The 23,497-nt window shown below is 40.5% G+C and overlaps 1 protein-coding gene across 2 annotated transcripts; it reads right to left on the bottom strand.

The window, feature by feature from the left end:
• Window positions 1-15,258: 15,258 nt before the first annotated feature.
• Window positions 15,259-22,359, bottom strand: LOC118853140 (CDKN2A interacting protein). 2 transcript variants are annotated; one of them, XM_036763094.1, is made up of 3 exons: window positions 21,342-22,359; window positions 20,796-20,926; window positions 15,259-20,394 (listed from the first exon to the last, which is right to left on the bottom strand). In XM_036763094.1, the coding sequence occupies exons 1-3, from the start codon at window positions 21,605-21,607 to the stop codon at window positions 18,896-18,898; spliced, it is 1,896 nt and encodes a 631-aa protein (XP_036618989.1). In that variant the 5' UTR covers window positions 21,608-22,359; the 3' UTR covers window positions 15,259-18,895. The 2 variants fall into 2 exon arrangements, with proteins under 2 accessions (XP_036618989.1, XP_036618990.1); XM_036763095.1 differs by having other exon boundaries at window positions 20,827-20,926; window positions 21,342-21,964.
• Between the last annotated feature and the right edge of the window lie 1,138 nt (window positions 22,360-23,497).

The following is a 23,497-nucleotide window of genomic DNA, read 5'->3' as shown; positions in this document are numbered from 1 at the left end:
TTAGCTCAAGCAATCACTACCATGTCAACAGAAAGCTTTCCAATAATTCCTCTCCAGGATAAATAAGTTCCAGAAAGCCCCCTAGAACACTGACAGAAGATTTTTGCCTATGCTGCAATTAGAATAAGTTGTTCATTCAAATTTAAGAAAAACATGGCTCACGTTCAGATCGTACTTTATTGTTTATAAAACACTGTCTCCCACAACAACCCTGTAAGATAGAAAGTGCAAATAGTGTTGTCCCCATTTCACAGAAGAAGAAATTGAGCCTCTGACAGTCGTCCAAGATTCCACATCTAGCCAGTGGCAGAGCAACAGTTTAGAGAGTTCAAGGCCAAGATTGTTTTTTAATTTATTTATTTTAAGTTTTCAGCATCACTTTTATAAGATTTTGAGTTCTGAATTCTGCTCTCCCCCCATCCCAAGACAGCATGAAATCTGATATAGGCTATGCATGTACAATCATATTAAACAAATTATAACATTATTTTGTTATTCTTTTTGGTTTGGGGGGGGGCAATCGGGGTTAAATGACTTATCCAGGGTCACACAGCTAGTACAAGTCTGAAGTCACATTTGAACTCAGGTCCTCCTGACTCCAGGGCTTAAGCCCTCCTATGGGAAAGCTTCTAGTTTATCCCCATTACAGATAATGATTGCTAATGGTTTTACGTAGATACAACTCATCATTTTAAAGAAAGCTCCATTTATTCCTGTGTTTTCCATTTTTTTAAATAGGAATGGATGTTGTATTTTGTCAAAAGCCTTTTCTGCAGCTATGGAGATTATCATATGATTTCTGTTGGCTTTTTTATCAATATGGTCAATTGTGCTGATAGTTTTCCTAATATTGAATCAGCCTTGCATTCTTGGCATAAATGCCTCCTGATCATAGTGTATGATCTTTGTGATATTTTGCTGTAACCTCCTTGCTAGTATTTTATTTAAAATTTTTGTGTTAATTAGGGAAATTGGTATATAATTTTCTTTCTCTGTTTTTGCTTTTTCCTGGTTAGGTATCAGCACCATATTTGTGCAGTAAAATAAATTTGGTAGGACTTCTTCTTTGCCTATTTTTCCAAATAGTTTATATAGTATTAGGATGAATTCTTCTTTAAATGCCTGGTAGAATTTACTCATGAATCCATCTGGTCCTGGGAATTTTTTCTTAGGTATCTCATTGATGGCTTGTTAAATTTCTTTTTCTAAGATAGGGTTATTGGGGCAGCTAGGTGGTGCAGCAAGTGGAGCACCAGCCCTGGAGTCAGGAGGACCTGAGTTCAAATCCAGGCGCTTGACACTTACTAGCTGTGTTACCTTGGGCAAGTCACTTAACCCCAATTAATAAGATAGGGTTATTTAAGTATTCTATTTTCTCTTCTGTTAATCTGAGCAATTTATATTTTTTTTAAGTATTTACCTATTTCACTTAGGTTGTTGGATTTATTAACATATATTTGGGCAAAAAAAATCTCCTAATAATTGCTTTAATTTCCTCTTCAATGGTGGTGAATTCACCCTTTTCACTTTTAATACTGGTAATTTTTTTTTTCTTAAATCAAATGAACCAATGTTTTATCTATTTTGCTGGGTTTTTTTCCCATAAAAACCAGCCCCTCATTTTATTAGTTCAATAGTTTTACATTTTCAGTTTTATTCATCTTCCTTTGATTTTTCAGGATTTCCGCTTTGCTATTTAATTGGGGGTTTTTAATTTGTTGTTTTTCTAGCTTTTTAGTTGCATGTCCAATTCATTGATCTGCTCTTTCTCTTTTTTATTGATTGATGCATTTAGAAATATACATTTTCCCATAAGTACTGCTTTGGCTGCATCCCATAAATTCTGGTGTGTTATCTCATTACTGTCATTCTCTTTAATGAAATTGTTGATGAGAGTAAGGTTCAAGCACTGCCCACTCCCCCCCCACCCCGAATCTTTTCTTCTATTGTAAAGGTTCTTCCTTTCATACCTCTTATGTGAGACAATTTTCCCTGTTTTTCTCCCTTCCTAATTCTCCCAGTGTATCCTTCTTTCTCATCCCTTAATTTTATTTTTTTCTAATCATCCCATCTTAGTCAACTCACACCTGTGCCCTCTGTCTAGGTATATGCCTTCTAACTCCCCTACTAATGAGAAAGTTCTTAGGAGTTACAATTATCATCTTCCCATATGAGAATGTAAACATTTCAACTTTATTGATTCTCTCATGATTTCTTATTTGCCTTTTTATGCTTTTCTTGAGTCTTTTATTTGAAAGTCAAATGTTCTATTTAGATCTGGTCCTTTCATTGGGAATACTTGGAAGCTGTTTTGCTTTCTTGTTTGTTTTTTTTTAATTTTTGAAAATTTTTCCCCCAGAAGGATTATACCCATTTTTGCTGGACAGTTAGTTTAACCTTGATTGTACTCTTACCTCCTTCGCCTTCCGAAATATCTTATTCCAAGTCCCTAATCCTTTAATGTAGAAGCTGTTAAATCTTTTGTGATTCTGACTGTGGTACCACAATATTTGAATTGTTTCTTTCTGGATACTTGCAATATTTTTTACCTTACCTGGGAGCCCTGAAATTTAGTCATAATATTCTTTGGAGTTTTGATTTTGGGATTTTTTTCAGAAGATGATTGGTGGCTTCTTTCAATTTCTATTTTACCATCTAGTCCTAAGAGATTCAGGGCAGTTTTCCTTGATAATTTCTTGAAATATGATATCTATTTGATCATGACTTTCACGTAGTCCAGTAATTCTTAAATTTTCTCTCCTACTTATGATGAAAAGTGCTGTCCATCTCCAGAGAAAGAACTGGTAGAACCTGAATGCTGATCGAAGATACTTTTTCTTTATTTTGTCTGTGTTTTCTTTCACAGCATGACTTACATGGAAATGTGTTTTGCATGACTACACATATATAATTTACATCAAATTGCTTGCCTTCTCAAGGGAGGGGAGAGAGGGAGGGAGAGAATTTGGAACTCAAAATTTTAAAAAAGAATGTTAAAATTGTTTTTACATGTAATCAAGGGAAAAAATAAAATATTAAACATGAAAGTAAAAGAAAAAATTCTGTCCTTGATCTATTTCACATTTTCTTCTATTTTTTCATTCATATGATTTTGTTTTATTGTTTCTTGGTGTCTTATGGAGTCATTAGCTTTCACTTGCCCAATTCTAACTTTTAAGGAATTATTTAATTCAGTGAGCTTTTGTACCTCTTTTTCCATTTGGCCAATTCTATTTCTTAAAGTGTTCTCTTCAGTGGATTTTTGTGCTTCTTTAACCATTTGGCCAATTCTGTTTTTAAGGTGATATTTTCTTAAGTATTTTTGTGCGTGTGTGCCTCCTTTACCAAGCTGTTGACTTTTTTCATGATTTTCTTGCATCCCTCTCATTTCTTTTCCCAATGTTCCTGCTACCTCTCATTTCATTTTTAAAATCCATTTTGAACTCTTCCAGGAATTTCTTTTTGGATTTGTTTCCAATTCACATTTCTTGACTTTTAACTTTATATTAAAATTGGGCTCTGCTCCTAGGGTGAATGGGGCACTGTCCCAAGCTTCAAGCCTTTCTTTCTACTGTTTTCAGAGCTTGCTATGGGGGGGTCTATAGATTTTTTTGGTGCTTCCAAGGTGACATAATTTAAGGAGAGGCGTGGTCACCGCTCTCCTAGTCTGTGCTCTAGTTTTTACCCAGGAAGGGACCTTGTTTCCCTTTAGCCATCAGTGCTAACACTCTTTTTGGTTCTGGGACTGTGACCAACTCTCCTGTAGCTGGAACTGCTGGTGCTCCCCTCTATCCTGGAACTGATCCCAGGGTCCTTACTTCCACATGAATGACCACAAGCACTCCTCTCTGCCCTGGAACCAACCAACCAACCTTGGGCCTTGTTCCACTGTGGCCACAAGTACTATCATGCCTTTGGCCTAGGGACATAGGGGCAATGCAACAATGTCCTGAACCCAGCACTGGCAAAGAATCTCCTTCTGACCAGTTGTCCAGCCGTTCTCCCCACCCCCACCCCCACCTTCTGAGGGCGGATAGCTCCTGGTACTGTCACTGCTGACATGGCAGCCACCTCCCAGGCACAGCCTGCACTGCCTGCCCTAAGAGCCTGGGGCCCACCATCACAGCAGTGAGACAAACTTTTCCTGCTGACCTCTTAAGTTGTCTTGGCCTGGAAAATTGTTTTACCCAAACTTTTGTTGCTTTTGCTGCTCCAGAATTCAATTTGAGGTATTGTTTCAGAGTTGTTTGGAGAGAAATTTGGGAGAGCTGGGCTGAGTACTTTTCTTCTCTGCCATTTTGGCTCTACCTCTCCACTCTCATGACTTAATTAGCTTTATCCCAAAGGTTTTGCATGTTGTTTCTTTTTTTTTTTAATTTATTTTTTATTTTTAGTTTACAATACTCAATTCTACAGATTTTTGAATTCCAAATTTTCTCCTCCCCCCTACCCCCACCCCAAGACAGCATGTAATCTAATATAGGTTCTACATATACCTTCACATTATATTTATTTTCACAATAGTCAAGTTGTAAAGCAAAATTATAACCAATGGAATGAACTATGAAAAAGAAACAAAATCAAAAAAGAGGAAAAAAAAAGAAAGAGCAAATAGTTTGCCTCAATCTGCATTCAGACTCTGTAATTCTTTCCCTAGATGTGGATAACTTTTTCCATCATGAGCCTTTTGGAGCTGTCTCAGAACCTTGCATTGCTGAGAAGAGCCAAGTCTACCAAAGTTAGTCATCAGAGATACATATGTCTGTAATTGTGTATAATGTTCTCCTGATTCTGCTCCCTTCACTCAGCATCAGATCATATGAGTCTTTCCAGGTTATTATGAAGTCCATCTGCTCCTCATTTCTTATAGCACAATAATATTCCATTACATTCATATACCACAACTTGTTTAGCCATTCCTCAATAGATGGGCATCTCCTTGATTTCCAATTCTTTGCCACCACAAAAAGAGCTGCTATAAATATTTTTGCACATATAGGTCCCTTTCCGCCTTGTGTGATCTCTTTGGGATACAGCCCCAGAAGTGGTATTGCTGGGTCAAAGGGTGTGTACATTTTTATAGCCCTTTGGGCATAGTTCCAAATTGCTCTTCAGAATGGCTGGATCAGTTCACAACTTCACCAACAATGCAACAATGTTCCAATTTTCCCACAACTTCTCCAGCATTTATCATTTTCCTATTTTGTCATGTTAGCCAATCTGGTAGGTGAGATGTGGTACCTAAGAGTTGTTTTGATTTGCATTTCTCTAATGAATAGTGATTTAGAGCATTTTTTCATAGGACTATAGATATCTTTAATTTCTTCCTCTGAGAACTTCCTGTTCATATCCTTTGACCATTTCTCAATTGGGGAATGACTTATATTCTTATAAATTTGACTCAGTTCCCTGTATATTTTAGAGTTGAGGCCTTTATCAGGGACACTGGTTGTAAAAATTCTTTCCCAATTTTCTGCTTCCCTCCTAATTTTGCTTGCATTGGCTTTGTTTGCACAAAAACTTTTCAATTTAATGTAATCAAAATTATCCATTTTGTACTTCATAACACTCTCTATCTCTTGTTTCATCATAAATTCTTCCCTTCCCCCTAAATCTGACAGGTAAACTATTCCTTGCTCTCCCAAATTGTGTATAGTATTAGCCTTTATATCTAAATCATGAACCATTTTGATTTTATTTTGGTATACAGTGTAAGATACTGGTGTATGCCCAGTTTCTGCCATACTATTTCCCAGTTTTCCCAGCAGTTTTTGTGGAATAGTGAGTTCTTATTTGCATGTTGTTTCATTGTTTTTACCTTCTTTGATGAAATTTCCTAATGCTTTTATTATTTGTTCCTTCACTCATCAATTCATTAGGATTATTTTGTCTCCAATTAATTTTAATCTTTTATTCAAAAGCCTTTTGCTGAATATTATTTGTTTTGCATTCTGATCAGTAAAGAATGTGTTTAATATATCTGCTTTTCTTCATTTGTTTGTGAATTTGTATGCCCTAGACCAGGGATCAGGGACCTTCTGTAAAGGGACAGATAGTAAATATATTAGGCTTTGTAGACCAAGAGGCAGAGTTGAGGATATTATGTAGTCACTGATGCAATGAGAAAAAATAAATTTCTACAAAGTATTTTATTGATAAAATTCAAAATATAATAATTGAGTAATCTCTCTCTCTCTCTCTCTCTCTCTCTCTCTCTCTCTCATAATACAGGTCAGCTAATGAGAAGGATAGAATTCTTTTTCAGAGAGATAACATTTCAGTTAATTAAGATTCAAAGTTGGTGTACCCTATCATCAAAATAGATTGTAAATGTTCATCAGTTAATGCTGATCCATAGTGAAATTTTATGTATTTCATCTTTGAAAAAATTTTTTTTCACATAGATTGATACTGCCAAATACTGCTATCAGTTTGTGAACATCTGATTTTAATTAAGCATATTTAAGACTTAGATGACATTTATAGAATTCTATTAGATTCCTCTCTTGATATTTGCCTTTGAGCACATCACTACATTACAGATTAATCCCATCCAGTTGAAAGTTAGGTGGAAGCTCCTCAATTGCACAGTTAAATAGATTTTAAAATATGGAGATATATTTGCATCAAGATCTGAAAAATACTGCAGGAACTGTGGTTGGAGCTTAGAAAATATGTCTGCTGCACCTTTGTGTGGGAATGGACATGTGCCTTGTTTTAACTTTTGATAGTACAAAAAGTGTATAAAGCAGGTAGACATTACTTGTGATTCAGATGTTAGTTGTTGCTGAATTGACTTTACAAAATGCAGAATTTTAAAAATGCAAAAATTGTTTTTAGTTCATGGGACCATATAAAAACAGATGGTGAGCTGAGTTTGGCCCATTGGCCATAGTTCACTGACCTCCACCCTAAACAAATGCTGGAGGGGCTATGGGAAAACAGGTACATTATTTCACTGTTGGTGGAGCCTTGAACTGGTCTAGTTATTCTGGAAAGCAATTTGGAACTATGCCTCTAAAGCTATTAAACTGTGTACTCTTTGACCCAGTGACACCACTCACTACTAGGCCTATGAGAGCAAATAAAGAAAGAGCAAAAGGATCCAGGTGTATAAAAATATTTATAGCAGCTTTCTTTGTAGTGGTAAAGAATTGGAACTGAGTGGGTACTCATCACATGGAGAATGGCTGAATAAGTTATTATATATGAATGGAATATTATTCTGCTGTAAAATATAATGAAGGGTGCAGTTTCAGAGAAACTGTAGCCAGAGTGGCCTTTGTTTTCTTTGAGTGACTCAGCTTACCTCATTGAGCCTCGCTGGGCCATACCTGGGAGCAGAGAACTTCCTGTGTGATGAGTCATGGGGCTGGCCGAGGGGAGGTGTTAACTCCAGAGCCATGCCCTATTGGGTGTTAACCTGGTCTACCCTAGGGGGAGGGGCCAACTCAAGAACCAATCACCCTGATCATTCAGGCAGCGCTTGATGATGTCAAAAACTCTATAAGAGGGGAGAGGACAACTTGAAGAGCTCTCTTTCCTTTTCCGGTTGGTATAGCAGCGGCAGCGGTGGGGAGCGTGACTCTGGGCCAGCCCTTGCTCTCTGGCGGAGCCCAGATGTTGGTAACTGAATTGTATTGGGTCTGTCTGTTGATATTTGTAATTTGTTTGTATTTTGGTTTTGAGGTTTGGGGTGCTGGTTTGTTTTCCCCTGAACTAAATGAATGTTCTGAACTTCAGGGTGCTGGTTCTTTCCCCTGAAGTTTGTCTCTTGATGCTTGTGTGTATGCTCCCCTAAACTAACTGAATGCTAACTGAATGCTGGCGTTTTTTCCCCTGAACTAAATGAATGTTGTCTGTATGCTAACTGAATGCTGGATTAAAGTAAGCTGGTCAACTCCTTCACTGTGCTTTCCTTGTTTAAGCAGATAAAAAGAACCTGTGCTTTCCCAGCATCCTGGCAGCCTCCTGGGTCCCGGCAGCCTCCTGGGTGCTGGCTGTGGGGGGATCTTATGCCCCCACAGGAGCTGCTAGCTGAGTTATTAAAACAGAAACTTGGGAACACTTGTATAAATTAATGCAGAGTAAAGTAAGCAGAACCAGAAGAACAATTTCTAAAGAATTACAAAATTATTATAAAAATAATTTTGAAAGACTTAGGAACTCTTATCAACCATAATTCCAAAGTACACATGATGAAACTTGCTATCCACCTATGAGGGGTGATAGACTCAATGCAGACTGAGACTTTGGGCGTGGGAGAAGGGTGCAATTGGGGAGTTGATTTTGCTTGACCTTTGTAACAGAAGTTTTGTTTTTCTTGCTTTTTCAAGGGGGTTGGGGGTGAGGTGAGAAGGCAGATATTCGTTTGAAAGTAAAATTTAATAATATTTTATACAATAATACATGTTAATTTTTTGTAAGGGTGTCATGCACCCCTGAAAATAAAATATTTCTTTCTATTCCCATTCAGTAATCAAGAGAGCTATGAAATCTCATTTTTTAAATTTCTTTTTGTTTATCTTTTGGTTAGATTTATCTAGGTTTTTTTAAATTTGTGTAGGTTTGAAAGGGGTACACTGAGGTCCCCCACCATTTAAGAGCATCCATGAAACATATTTCAAAATATGCAGAAATCAGGAGCAGGGAAAAGAATTTCATGAAAGTTTGATGAGAAATCCAACTAAGTCAGATCGTCTCAAGAGCATATGTAAAAGAGACAAAGAAGATGACAGATGCAAAGTGGGATAGATTTGCCATCACTTATCTATTCTTTTCATCTCATGTCCAACCCATTGTGACCCCATGAACCCACAGCACACTAGGCTCTTCTGTCCTCCACTATCTCCTGAAGTCTGTCCAAGCTCATGTTATATGCTCCCATGACACTATCCCATCCTCTGCTGTCCCCTTTTCCTTTTGCCTTCAGTCTTTTTGAATGAGGCCTAACTTATTATGTGGCCAAAATATTTAAGCTTCAACCTTAGTATTTGTCTTTCTAATGAACAGTCAGAATTAATTTAAGAACTGACTGATCTGATCTCCTTGTTGTCTAAGGGACACCTTGCCTTTAGACATCCCTTACTCTTAAGTCAGTTTGAGAAAACATTTACAGAAATCTTGAGCAAGGAAAAGATCATGAGTTAAAATCTAGTTTGAGGTTAACATTCCATAACAATAGTCACTAGTCCAATTTCTTCCTTGACCACTCCCCTCAAGAAACAAAAGGGCCTTCTCCTGGTAATCAATATCAGAATTCTTTTCTGAATGACAGAAAAGGGCAATCACTTCTGGGGATGGGGAAGGTAAGAATCTAAACAAAACAAAAAATTTAGCCTTCGTTCTTGGGAAAAGTCTGGAGAGGGTTTTGGGCTAGAGGAAACACTTAATATTTTTAGGGAAACTGAAAAAGAAGTTTCCCAGAATGGAAGCTATATGATTCTGAAGGCATTGATTTTTCAAAGTTGTCTCAAAGAGAGCAGGATTCCAAAAGAATGGAAAAGATTTGTAGGCTCAAATATAAACTTCTCTTTTGGGTTCTTAAGGCTCTTCCTAACTTGGAGAAAATCTAGGACCCTTCCTACCTTTCTAGTCTTTCTATACTTTCCTCCTTTCCACATACTCTACAGACCACATACAGACGCCTTCTTGCTGTTTGTTGAAAAGATCACTCTATATTTCCCAATTCCATGCTTTTTTATGCTCCTCTCCCTCACCTCTTCCTTTATCTCCTTCAAGTCTCAGCTCAAAACCTCTCTTCCGCAGGTTCTTCTCCTCCCCACTAATCCCATGCTACATTTACACTGTATATATCTCCTATAGACATAGTTCTCTCTCCTCCCTCATTCTCCCATTAGGATCCGAGTTCCTTGAAGGCAGGAACCACATTTTTGCCTTTCTTTGTATCTCTGGCACATAGTGCTTAATAAATGCTTATCAGCCAACGGGCCCCTTCCTAGTCTTTCCCTTTCTAGTCTTACGCTTTACTTTGCCCTTCTTCAGCTACACTGGCCTATTTGATCCTCTCAGCAGAACTGCCGTCTTCCAGTCTTTGAATAGCTGCTCCTCCATGTCCAGAATGCTATTCATCACCTTCACTTCATAATTTCCCTGGCTTCCTTCAAGACTCAGCTCAAATTCTACCTTCTGCAAGAGGGCTTTCCCACTCCTACCCATTTAGGGGGAGGGGGTGGTGTTGATCCCCTATAGGATGATACATGTACTCTGTGTATATGTATACCTAAACACTCTCATGTTATGTGCTTAGTCATTTACTTTCGCTTTATGAGCACCTTGGGAGCAGGGAATGTTTTTGCTTTTTTTGGTAGCCCCAGTACATACTTAATACAATTCCTGGCATATAGTTTAGTACTTAATGTTTGTTGATTGACTGAAAGATGATAGGGAAGTACATTGCTAATGTTATTTGCCACAGTTATGCATAATATTCTATGCAGTGACCTTGTGAAAAATTGCATGAATTCAGTGATCCCTCTGATCAAAAAAAATCAGTGTTTTAAATATCAGTGTTCTTCCACAATGCTATATATGAAATTAATCGTGGAACACAATGATGCATGAAAGAATAAAAATGACAACAGAGTGTGTAACTAGGTTGTAGTATATAACCAATGATGGCATGCATGCAAAAAGTGGCAAAAAAAGGTAATGTATGAAATTCATGATTGGATAAAGAGGTGGATCTTTCATAAAAGGTGGCTCATACTAGAGCTAGAACAAGAAAGGCAGGGGTAGTTCAAGTGCTGTACTAACACCTGCAAAATGCCAACGATCTAGAGGAAAGGCTTATGAAGATTCATGGTAGGATATAAATAACACAGCATGAGGAAGCATAGATAGTTGTGATCTGGGGTACCAGTACTGCTGGGGGTTCCCACATTGGTGAAGTCATGGGGAATTACCAAGTCCAAGGTCATCCTTGGTCTTCCTACATCCACTGAGTTTCATCAACCATCATTTCTCCTGGGTTGTAATTACCTTCATATCAGAGCAGCCCACGGAGGCTTGTTCCCGGTGTCAATTTTGGTTTTGTCTCTTGAGAGAGAATTGGCTGAATCACAGTGAGTACAAACAGATACAAAAGTTTTCAGAAAAAAACGACCTGGGGTGGTGGTGAGTAGGGGGAAGCATGGTGCAGAGTGTTTTGAATGAAGCTCCAAAGAGAAACAAAAGAGATTTTTAACCTGGAAAGACTTGCACTGGTTGATGCAAAGTGAAACGTACTGGGGTACAAAGTATCAGCAATGTTGTAAGATGATCAGCCGTGAATGACTTAGCTATTCTCAGCAATAAAATGCTCCAAGCCAGCTCTGAAGGACTTAGGATGAAAAATGCTATCCTTCCCCAGAGAAAGAACTGACGGTATCTCAATACAGACTGAAGCACGCTTTTTTCACTCTATTTTTCTTAAGATTTTTTTTTTCTGTTTTCTTTCACAACATGGTTATCATGGATGTTTTCCATGACTACACATGTATACCCTATATAGAATTGCTTGGCCTTTTCAATGAAGGGAGGAATGGGGAGGGAGAGAATTTGGAATTCAAAATTTTAAAAATGAATATCAAAAATTGTATGTATAACTGGGGAAAAATAAAATACTAAATAAAAGCAAAAGAGACCCATATCCAACACATTTTTCTTGGTCAGGGAGAAGCTGGAAAATGAGTAGGAAATAAGAAAAAAAAACTATCTTTTAAAGTTTATCATATTTCAGTATTTCAAGTTACCTGTGATTTTGTTGGAGTGGGTACCTCTTCCACTAGAAATCTCAACCCCTTCACACTTTGATGTGTTTAAAAATTACTGGGGACAAAAAAATTCATCCCTCCACACAGATTCTCCAAATTCATCTAGGCTAGTCCTTGTAGAATATATCTATACCTGGTGGTTGCTGGACCCCTAGGTGAAACTTTTCAGCTTGGTAGAACATTCTCCTGGCACAGCCTTAGAATACTCAAGCTCCTCATGGGGAAGCATTCAAAGCTATAAAGAAGCCAGTTCCACAGTTTCGGTACAGGCTGAAAGACTGGCTTAAAGAAAGTAGGTGCAAAGGTGAAACTAACTGGATAGAGGTTAAATCATTTTCTAGAAAAAAACCAAGAACCCATAAATATCTCTATTGGAGATCTAGAAAGTAGCTTGGCAGTAACTATTTCCACCCCTAGCATGAAGCAGGAAATATTTAAATGCAGTGAATTATTATCTTTATGAAACAATACCTAAAATGAATTTATGTAAGATTTATGTATATTCCTAAGGTACATCAAATTTGCTTCACAGTGTCCAAGATTATTTGTTGATGATAGAGGGCACCTCCAAAACCACCTTCCAGACCCTGGCCTTTTCCCCTATGACCACTTGGGAGCAGGAAATTAAGCAATCCATCAACTAAGAATCAAAAAAAGGAAGAATTCTCCATCACGCATCTGCCAAGCTCCACACCCACATTTTTACTCCCACTAGGTCTTTTTCAATCTGTCCCCTGCAGTCAGTCAAGTACAATCAGTTCAAGTGTTACAACTGATTGTCACTACAGTGTAAGGAAAACTTCAGAGCACATGATACAGAGGTAGTGTGTGGTTTAGTAAATGCTGGACTTTGAATTAGAAATAGGAGGAATTTGAATATTGGCATATTCACTAGCTGTGTGACTCAAGACTAATTACCATTTCTTCTAGTATAAAATGGGAATAGTCATCACACCTACTTCACACAAGGATATTGGGAGGAGCAACTGAAAATAACATGCGAATTGCTTTGCAAACCTTATGGCACTATACAGACATTTCCTATTATTACTGTGACCTCTACAATTCAGGAAATTGCAGATAGTTTTGGATTAATTTAGTGCAGGTTTCAAGTATAGAAAGCTCAGAAAGTCCACCCAAATCCAGCAGGTATTTAAGTTGGCTTGGCTTAGTCCTCAGTGCTGATGTCCCTTGGGTCTGACTGGAGCAGACTGAATATGCAAATGAGTTACAACATGGTGTAGCAGAGTAAGGAAGCAGATAGCAAGCAGGATCCCAACAAGGCCTCAGCAATGCATCCGCTCACAGGCTAGAAAAGACTACACACCATCTAATCCAACACCTTCATTTTATGGATGAACAAACTGCAGCCCGGAGAGGTCACGCAGGAAATAAATGGCAGAGTTGGGATTTGAACACAGTTCTTCTGAAAGAAAACCTAGCATTCTTTCTACGTTATGACTCTGACTCTAGTCAACTGTGATCTCTGGAGGGCTTGGGGTTTTTTTTGCCTTCTAACGTGGCTATTGTGCCTCAAGGGAAGAAGCATGGAGCCTGTGACAGCTTTTTGTCCCTTCAAGTCTTGTGTTGCCCATACTTGGAAGCATAAAAACAATGGTGACAAAACTATTAAGCAGAAATGAGGAAATGGACCAAATTAGATGTTTTGTTAAAGCTTATTTTTTGTCCGTTTCCTCCTTCTTGTTGCTGAAATGAAGTTTATAATGAAACATTCTCAAGATGAGTTAACCAAAGGCAGTATTTTGAGAAAGTGCATGCCGAATGTGTAGCACTGGCTTACTTAGCTGCAGCTAAAGATTAGTATCCATACTGAGCAGATCCAGGAGAGAACTGGAACAATGATGACATTCTATAGATTCAACTCCTGGACCTTCACAACTGAATTCAATTCCATCACTGGATCTCCCAGCAATGACAGTTTATTGAAACAATGATGTCTTCAGCCATCTACAGAGTTGTCATGGGGAAGATTTAAGCTTATTCTGTGTGGCTCCAGAAGGCAGAACTAAAATCAATGGATGCAAGTTACAGGGAGGCAAGCAATTCAATAGAAGGAAAAATTTCTAACAATCAGTTATTCAATGATAGAAACAGCTGCCTCAGAAAACACAGGATTTCATCTATAAAACACATCGCAGAAGGGAATCCTGCACTCAGAAGAAGCTGGATTCGACATGTAACTGAAGTCTTGGTTAATATGCCCACACTAATGGAGTCCCAGATCCTTGAAATGACAAGTGAGCAATCTTTTCCAGGCACCCTTTCCTCTAGGTCCCTGTACTTTTAATCTGTTCTTGCTAGTCCAGGCCTTAGGGTTAGGCTTTCAGTTCCTAGGTCCCACAAGGTATAGAGTCTAGTCTGTTCCTGCTTAGATCCGTTTGGCTAAAGTTCAAAACTGCTCACTTGACTCTGAATGGCTTTTTACTTAGCCACTAATAGCTAGCTGAGCATCTCAACCATACCTATCTGGGATTCCACATTCACATACTGTACTTTAATACTTCCACACCTATGCTCTTCCTATTTCTTTTGTAACTCCTCTCCCTTTGTTTTGCTCTGAAAGATTTTCTAAGTCTTTCTAGTCTGGAGAAGTTTGTCCTCTGTTCCAGTTAAACATCTACTTAAACTGTTTTTTGGTTACACCAAAAAAAGCATGCTTAATTTCCCACAACTCCACTTCGGTGTTACGTATTCACCTTGCCCAATGCAAGTTCCATCTCCTTAGCAGGCACTGACACATCCCTTCAAATGCAGATTGGCACATTAAAGGCAGACACCACATGGCTCAGGTTTCTAGACTAAAAACTTGGGTCATTTTCTTATTTGTAGAATGGAGTACTGGAATGGATAATCTATACATAAAGTTCCTTGCAGCTAAAAAATGGAGATCCTTAGATGCCACATATAATGGACAGAGAAACCACGTCAGTCTCAAGTCCTGTCTGATTGCCTTCACACTATGTGACCCTGGGCAAGTTACTTTGACTTCTTACCAACATAAATGATAACTAAGACTTTAAGATCTGTGTTGACCAAGAAATTTCCTACGTACGTGAAATCACAGGGGCAACCCCTCAACAATTTTACACTAGCATGCTTATAAGCCACCTGTTGTCCTTTAGCACTAAAGGGTTGGAGAAGCAGACTACATGGGACAGGTAAGAAGTATTTCAGCAATTTTATAGGGACTTATAATCTGACAACAAAACAAAATCTTGGCCCCTCTCCTCCTCAATTTAACTTGCCTATTTTCCCCTCCTACCTTCCAAGAAAGCTAAAAGATCAAAGCCTGAAAATTCTTTTAAGGCTGAAGCCCCAAAAGAATATTTCTCAGGCCAAGAAACTAAGAAATTGCTTTGTTACAAATGCTAAATTTGTGTTAACTACATATTTTAATATAATGCAAAGGCTAACTTACATGAAATGTTATTTTGTTAAGGAAGTAGAAAATAATATCAAGGAAGAATTTACCATATTAATCCTTTATTATGAAAAGAAATGTTACGCATGTACATTGTAACACTATGCACAGACATTGATCATTTTGAAAAAACTAACATAACAATCTACTAAGTAGACAGAAATCAGAAGACGGCAAATTAGATGTAATTTTGTTAAAGCTTTTTTATGGTTTTGTGTGATTTTCCCCTCATTGTTGTTGACAGTTAAGCTTATAATAAAAATGTTTTCAAAATGTTGAACCAAGGCAGTATTTTGAGCAACAGTGTATAGTCAAAGTGTAGCAATGTCTTAGCAATGATCTCAGACAGCAGAGAATTTGGTGCCAAAACAAAAGTTGATACTAAGAACCTACTTTCAACAAGATACTCACATTATCAACATTAGAATTTAAACTGGACTACATTGTAGAGAACATGAGGGGAGGGGTGCAGGGTGGAAGGAAGCACATAAAGTGGGACCTTTCTAATATGCGATAGTGAAATGAAATTTTAAAAATTAGGAACACATCCATTAGAGTTGTTCTTTAAGGTAAATTATCTTGGGAGGCTGAGTCAACAAATAACTCATTCCATCCCATATTTAATTCTTGAGGCCAAGCTTATCAAAACAGCATTTGTTGCTCTCAAAGAGTTCATTATCTGATTCCAAGTGATACTGTTCCACCAAAAAATTCTGGAATCACCTCTGGAGCAAACAAATGAGCCACACAAGAATATAGTCTGCCTCTTTGTCCCATACCTTGCCTGTGACCTATTGTTATTACTCAATTGGTTTACCCACCTTATTTGCTAAGCTTGGCCGAGTGACACTTGACTATTTCCAAAAGTCAAAACCACTCCGGGGATGAAGACTTGCCATCACTGAGAATGAGACATAGACTCTGAAAACAATTCCAAAAGAAGTCCTTAATAGTGCAAGCATTACTGCAGTAAAGTATCCCAAGGAAATGAGTTTGAAGGGACACAACAGTCACTTAGGGTGACTATGGAGGACTCGACATGAAGGACTACTTGAGGTTTTGAGGACACCTGAGACTCAGATTCCTCAACTATAAAACGGCAACAATACGTGTACTACCTACCACCTCACAAGGCAATGAATAAAACTCTCTATAAATCTAAGGCTGATGTCGATTTTTAAAAAGATTAGTTTTGTTTGCCTTGTCATACGTACCTTTGTAAGTCTTTTTAGTTTGATCAACTAAATTTATTTATTGTGTATTTTTCCAACATTTATGATGAGTCATTACTCTATTTGCAACTTTCCTTTCATATGGTACTTCCTAAAAGATCGCATGCTTTTTTAGACCAAGAAATTCCTGTAGCTAGCATATTCAATTTATTTCACAAAGAGACAAGGTAAAAGTATTTGGAGATTCCAACTCAGAATAGGGTCCTTCCATATATTTGTAGTCAGCTGGTTTTGAAATTAATTTTGTAAATCACAAGATTTCCTTCTTTCTGTTCTTATCCGTACTTCTAAGTAATCACTACCCCACCCTTCCTCCTCCTCCCCAGGAGACCTGAGATAAATACCAATGAAAACTATATCCACACTATATATACATTACTGAAGTTGTCCAAGTAACTCACTCTAAGAACACAAATAATAATTAGCAATTAAAACCTCCACTGAATTTCTTCTGATGCCTCACTGTGGAATGGCAGTGATCTTGGAACTCTTTAAATAACTTCTGTAGGCTGCAGATTGTACGGTAAGAGGGAAAAGGCTTTAGGAAGTAAGAACCCAGAAAGAGATTAAAGTATCTCTCCGGGGAGGATAAATAGGTTGGCTACAGCATAAAGACCATCTATACTAAGGTACAGAAAGATGTGGTGATCTGCACCGATGGAGGGAGTTATCCACACTAATGTAATCACAAATCTAAAGTACAGAAAAAAAATCCACACGTGGCTTTTTACAGTCACTCCATGAAGTGGAACCTCAACAATAATTAGATGTTAAATGATAAAATCCATAGAGAATAACTTTGGCTACTAATTTCTAAGGTATAATAGAAAGAATAGTTACATTTCCACATACTCTAAAAAGGCAGCCAGACAGAAAGTCCACTGATCTGAGAGCCAAGAGACCAGGTAGTCTGCTTCTCAATTATTTGCTGTGTGACTTTAAGTCACAAAAGCAGTAGTTTCACTTTTTCTTTTCTAAAAAATCCTATCTCATAGAATTTTTATAAAGTTCAAACAAACAAATGCTGTCATAAAAGTCTTTTGAAAGCAGTAAAGGCTTCCAGAAACATTCTAGTTTCCATATTTCTCTATAAACAATACGGTCTATTCTCAGGTAGTTTCCCTTTAAAAGTGTAAAAAGCACCGCAAGGTGGCTGATCTTCCTTTCACTGTTCCAGCCTACAGTTACTTAACATATATGCCTTATATCCAAAGGAATATTCAGAGTACCAGGGAAAAGATAAGAAAGGTAACCAAACCTCAGGGTAAGCATGTCAAATGCAGAAATTGAAGTTAGTCCAGTAAATTAACATAGCTATCAAAGAGCCAAAGAACATTTAGCAATTCAGTAAAGTGAGCTGATATTGTGGCAACTGAAATTTAGCTCACGAGGAATTAACATGCTCATTAGTGAAATCGTTTAACTCAGTTCCTCCCACACATCCTCCTCTAAAATATATTTACAAATAAAAATCAAAGTATCTAGTAATTGATTTGAAAGATATGCTTTGCCAATCCAGAGGAATATATTAATTATGGAAAATTACCAGGTGGATACGGTGGCTGGTCCTAAAAAACAAAACTTCTATTCCAAGGAATTAATTTTAGCTTGGGAAAAACCACAAAACTTCTTTAAAAGGTACAATAGCTTAAAGCATTTAATATCTAAACAAATCAAGTGTTTTTATTATAGCAGTCACAAATGCGCTTAATACAACAAATCCTATTTTTTTCATTCTGAAAAAAAAAAGTAGATAGTTTTTTACCTTGAACATAAATTAATCTAGTGAATTTGAGCAGGTGAAAATTATCTTACTGAATTAACCAACAATTTCAGTGTAAAATAATGTTAAGTACTTCATACAGCTTCATATTTTAAATGTTTACAACCTTTAAGAAAAACTGTCTGAAGCAATTATTTTTTCCTTGTTCTTTAACAGGCATATTTAACATTATGAGTTCTCTCTATACTTTTGAAAACCTCGGTTTTCTTGGATTCTTAGACACCCATCTAAATACTGTGGTCCCCATTACTTTCATGTGGGTCTTTTTGTTTTTCTGCTTAAAAAAAAAAAGCAAGGTAACACTCATAATACATTTTCACCAAATTTTTAGTACAAAAAAGTATTAAGACTATACTGAACTGCATATCGTACCTACTTTACCATTAAGAAGAGAAGACAAGGGTACACTCTTTAGCAAATTAAACAGCATTTTGGTGTGCTATGATGTTAAGGCATACCTTTAAATGCACACACTGCCATTCTTTCATAAATTATTTACAATTGCTGCTACTAGGTGAAGACAACTAGAACATAAATTTTCCACAAAACTAGGGGGGAAAGCAATAGAAAATGTCTGAAAGCCAATATTTTAGTGTACAAAAGTAAACTTCAGTTCATGTGTTAAAACACTATATAAGCTTTATGCAGTGACCTTTTAAACATGCTATGGTAGCTCCTGAGGATGTTTTAAAGCTGGAGGTAAGTTTGTAGGTCTTGATTCTTCATCAAGAAGCACCAAATCTTCTATTTCACTTCCTCTGTATTTTCTTTTACATATCTTTACCACCACTTTTTTCTTGAGAAATAACTTCAGAGCTTCTCTTGATGCTACTGCTTTGGCATTCTCCTTACTCTTTCCACAGCCAGTACCCAAATAAACAGACTTGCACCTCAATTCACAAACTATACTTTCTTGAGAACTCTTATTTTGAGGCAGATCTGCCAGTTCTTTTAGTGGAACAAAAGAAACATCCAGTGTTGCTTTTAAAGCCTCCACAGATGCATTTAGGAGTTCTCCATGATTCACATTGGGACTAAAGCCACCAACAGCCACCAACTTCCAAGCCACAGTTTTATACAATCTATTGAAAAAAGGTTGCTTCTGCTTTACATCTTCAGTGGTTAACTTGCAAGAAAACTTAACAGAACTCTCACTTGACTGTGAAGTGCTTTTAGAAGGTAACTGTGATGTGCTAGTCTGAGAGCTGCTCTTAGAAGCCAGCTGAGACACGCTCGCCAAGGAACTGCTTTTGGGAGCCAGCAGCGATCCACTTGGCTGGGAGCTGCTTTTGGAAGACAACAGAGATGCAGCTGTCTGGGAGCTGCTTTTAGAAGCCAACAGCGTAGCAGCGACCTGGGAGCTGCTTTTAGAAGTCAGCAGTAAAGTGCTTGCGGAGGTGGTGCTTTTGGGAGTTAACATTTGCACACTGGATGAGGAACTGTTCTTAGAAACAGATGATGAAATGCTTGACTCCAAGCTAGTTTTGGAAGTTGACTGTGATGTGCTTCCATCTGAAGTGGTTTTGGAGCCTAACAGAGGCAGTAACTCTGAACCAGGTTTGGAGGATATCAGTGGCAACTCTACTTCTGAGCTGCTTGGGGAACCCAACAATGGTACACTTGTCTCTGACCTGCTTTGAGAAGTCAAGAGGGGCACTTCTGTCTCTGAAGTGCTCTGAGAAGCCAAAGATGAAGTGCCCTCCAAAACACTCTTTTTAGGTGACATGTTTTGTTGTTTGGAATCAGTCAGCTGGGTCCCAAGACTACTGGATTTTGCCACAGATGAAATTAGTGTTGTACTATGTTTGTCTGAAGTTTCTACATCTGAAACCTTTTCAGGGCCGGCTGCTGCAATCTGAGAAGTGCTGGTGCTTTGCTTTGCCCCAAGGTTCTCAGCTGTCAGCTCACTGGTGGACTTATTCTGACACTTTACTCCTGCCACCTCTTGGGAAAGTGCACTCCCCCTCTCTAAAGTGCTGCTAGAGCTCCGATTTATGTTCTCTCCACTTCCCACAGATCTAGTGGATGGCACTGACCCCACCTTGACTTCCTGCTTTGGCGATGCCTGCTCTGTTTTGCCAGAAGTCTTCGAAGCATCCTGACCACCAGCAGAACTGCTCTTTCCTTCAACTGCCCTCTTTTTGCATGGCTCTTCTACCCCATCTAAAAATAAAAAAAAAAAAACAAACAAAAACCAAAAAGAGATATTTAACTAATTCCACTTGATTACTACTAAGCTAAACATTCAATGCAAGAAAGATGCTTAGTAAAACGAAAGCAAAAAACTTGGTATGTATAATGCCAAGGACAAAATTACTACGTAATCACGACACAAATTTCTTAAATGAAACATATCTGACAGTTTCAAAACAGTCAAAGGGTTTTAAAATTAAGAACCAAACAACATGTAGAAAAAAGTTTGGGACTGGTGTCCTAAAAAAAACACATTAAATAGTAGTTTGGCTATGTCAGAAATATAAGTTAATATGAAACATGAGTTCACAGCACTAAAATAAACTTATGTTCTATGCTCCTATATATGTTCACATCTATGATCTGCTAACCATTGCTACTCGATATCCCTCTTTTCTTCACCTTGGCAACCAGTTCATCTCTTGTTGTATGGATTGGAGCATCTGTCACTTTGATGCCTTCAGCCATACTAAGTATTTTATCCATAACTTTTGGCGGATACCTAAAAAAGAAAAACAAGTTGACTGTTCTCCGTAAGTCTTTTCCACATCACATATAAACAAGGCACAGGAACGAGGCTTCCAATTAGCCACCGAGATACAGCCAGGATTCCCTGCTTCCTAAATAACCCGTAACCCGCCCTCGCTCCTCCCCCTCGCCATTCATCGGATGCAGACCAACGACTCCTACCAGCTGACCGAGAAAGAACACGGATGACGTCCACACCACAAACCTGAGGGAGGGAGGAGGGGGAGGAGCTGGCGGGGCGGGAGGGAAGGGCCCACGATCAGTCCTCCCCGGCCCGGCCGGCTCCCAGGATCCCCTCCCTCCCTCCTAGCCCTACACGCCCAGGCCTCTGGCCCCTGCCACGGGCTGTCAGGGCGGACAAGGCCCAGGCCCGGGCGCGGATCACTCACCGGCACCCCAGGAAAATATGGTTGGCCCAGGCCATAGAGGAGGAGACGAGCTGCTGCAGCTGGCGACGGCGGTCCCCGCACTCCACCGAGGCGGCCTCGGTGGTGGCGGTCGGGGCCAGGTCTCCGGCATTGCGAAGCAGAAACTCGCGTCGGTGGCGCCAGTGCTTGTCCGTTTCGCCGTCGCTGCGCAACGTCTCCACCCAGGCGGCCACCCGGGGATTTTGGCTTAAATACTCGGACACCTCGGAGATGGCCGCCCGCGCCATGCTCGACCCGCCCGTATCGTCCGTCGTCAGGGCCGGCGGGGTACAGGGGAGAGAACGGAGGAGGCCCTGTCACCGAGGCCTCGATACCTCCCGCAACCCAAAAGACAGCGGACCGACGAAAGTCGAGCCGCAGAGCCGAAACGCCCACTTCCGCCCGCCGCTAGGCAACCCCCTCTCCTTTTATAACCTCTACGGGACTCGCGCGTCGTCGCTTCCTTCCGGCGCGAGCCCCCGCCGGCGCGGGCGGCTCTGCCGCGGTCCTCGGCTCGGGTTGGCGGAGGCGAGGTGGGAGGCAGGGCCGAGGGGACGGCCAGCCCGTGGCGGGCGGCCTGGAACGCAGAACCCGCCCCTCAGAGCGTCCCGAAAGCCGTCAGACTGACCAATGGGCGCGCAGGTCCCCACCACCTCCCGCTTTTGTGACGCGCCGACGCAAAGAGGGGCGTTCCGCTCCCGGCCGCCGGTTTCCTACTCGGCTCCTCCCTCACTGCGGCAGCTCCGGCGGCTGGGTGTGGGCGGGGTCGGCCTGCGGCTACCGGGTCTCCGGGGAAGGCGGCGGCGAGGAACGCGGAAGGGAAAGTGCGGGCGTCGACCACGGCGGCCCGGGTACTGGCGGTGAGGGTAATTCCCCAGCGGCCTCGGCCCGATGCGACCCGGGCGATGCGGCGCCGCCGCCTCCGTCAAGGGGCGGAACTCCGCCTCCCGCTCCTGCCGCGTCCAGCCCCTGCCGCCGGGTGACGAGCGCGCCCTCTACTGTTACGGGCCGCCGAGGGCAGAGACCCTGATGGATCGGGGCCCTGCGCCGGTCCCGCCCTCGCAGTACTCCGCAGCTGAGCCGCAGGGCCCACGGATCTCCCTGCAGGGGAGGGGAAACCGGAAGTGGACGCTTGTGGGGAGATGCAGAAGAGGGGCAGCCTGCGGGCTTGGACCGAGGATAGCCCCCGAGATGCCCATTAAAAGCAGAGGTCTTTAATCCAGCTCGAAGTACCGGGGTGTCTGCTTGGGGGGATTCGGAGGCTCGTAGCCGGCAGAGCGTTTTCCAGCTCGTTTGAACCTCTTTAGGACCCTGGGAGTGATGGGGCCGCCGTTCTTTCCTATTTTACAGAGGAGGACTCCGAGGCCGACTTGGAGGGGACCTGCCTGGGGTCACGCGGCCTTGGCCCGTGTCCCCTCCGCAGTGACCTCTGGTCCGGGCTCCCCAAGCTCCAAATGTCCGATGAGGGGAAATCGAGTCTCGGGATTTGCTGCGTTCAGTTCCAGCCGTTCGAAGTGGTGAAAGCTGAACTTAATCCCGGGCGGTCCCAGCAGGGGCGCGCACGTCCCACGGCCTGTGCGTTCCGGGCTTTCCCAAACCCGGGGGGAGTCAGAGTAGGGCTTCCCTGGAGCCTCATTCAATTTAAAGTCGCGTGAGACGTCAACCAGAGCGCTGAACAAATGCTTAGTCCCAGCCTCTTCTCTCTCCCTCCACGTTAAAAGCGTAGACGTCTTAGAGGTGGAAGGGGAAATCGAAGCCAGCAGCCTCCTTTTTCAGAGAGACAGTGTGGTGAGATAGAATAAGAAGAGAGTTTTAGGGCCGGAGAGACTTCCACTTTCTGACCTTTGGCCAATCATAGAAACCTTTCGGAACCTGTTAGCCCGTTTCTAAGATGGGAGTGATAACGCCCCATGGCACCTTCGCAGGATTGTTTTGAGGCACACAGGGTATAATCGGCTCTAAAGCGCTTTATAACTCTTACACAAATCTTTGTTACTACAGAGAAGGAAACGAAGTGCCTAAAAAAGTTAAGTGATTCATCCGGTAGTCGTATTAAACGTACTGCCAAGCCAGTCTTTCCTCCACATCCATTTCCTGGGTCGGGGAGTCCCGAGCCTGGCTTAATAGTGGTATGTTTG

The sequence above is a fragment of the Trichosurus vulpecula genome, chromosome 6 (genome assembly GCF_011100635.1).
Source record: "Trichosurus vulpecula isolate mTriVul1 chromosome 6, mTriVul1.pri, whole genome shotgun sequence".
NCBI lineage: Eukaryota > Metazoa > Chordata > Mammalia > Diprotodontia > Phalangeridae > Trichosurus > Trichosurus vulpecula.
This window is presented reverse-complemented; position numbering and strand designations above follow the sequence as displayed.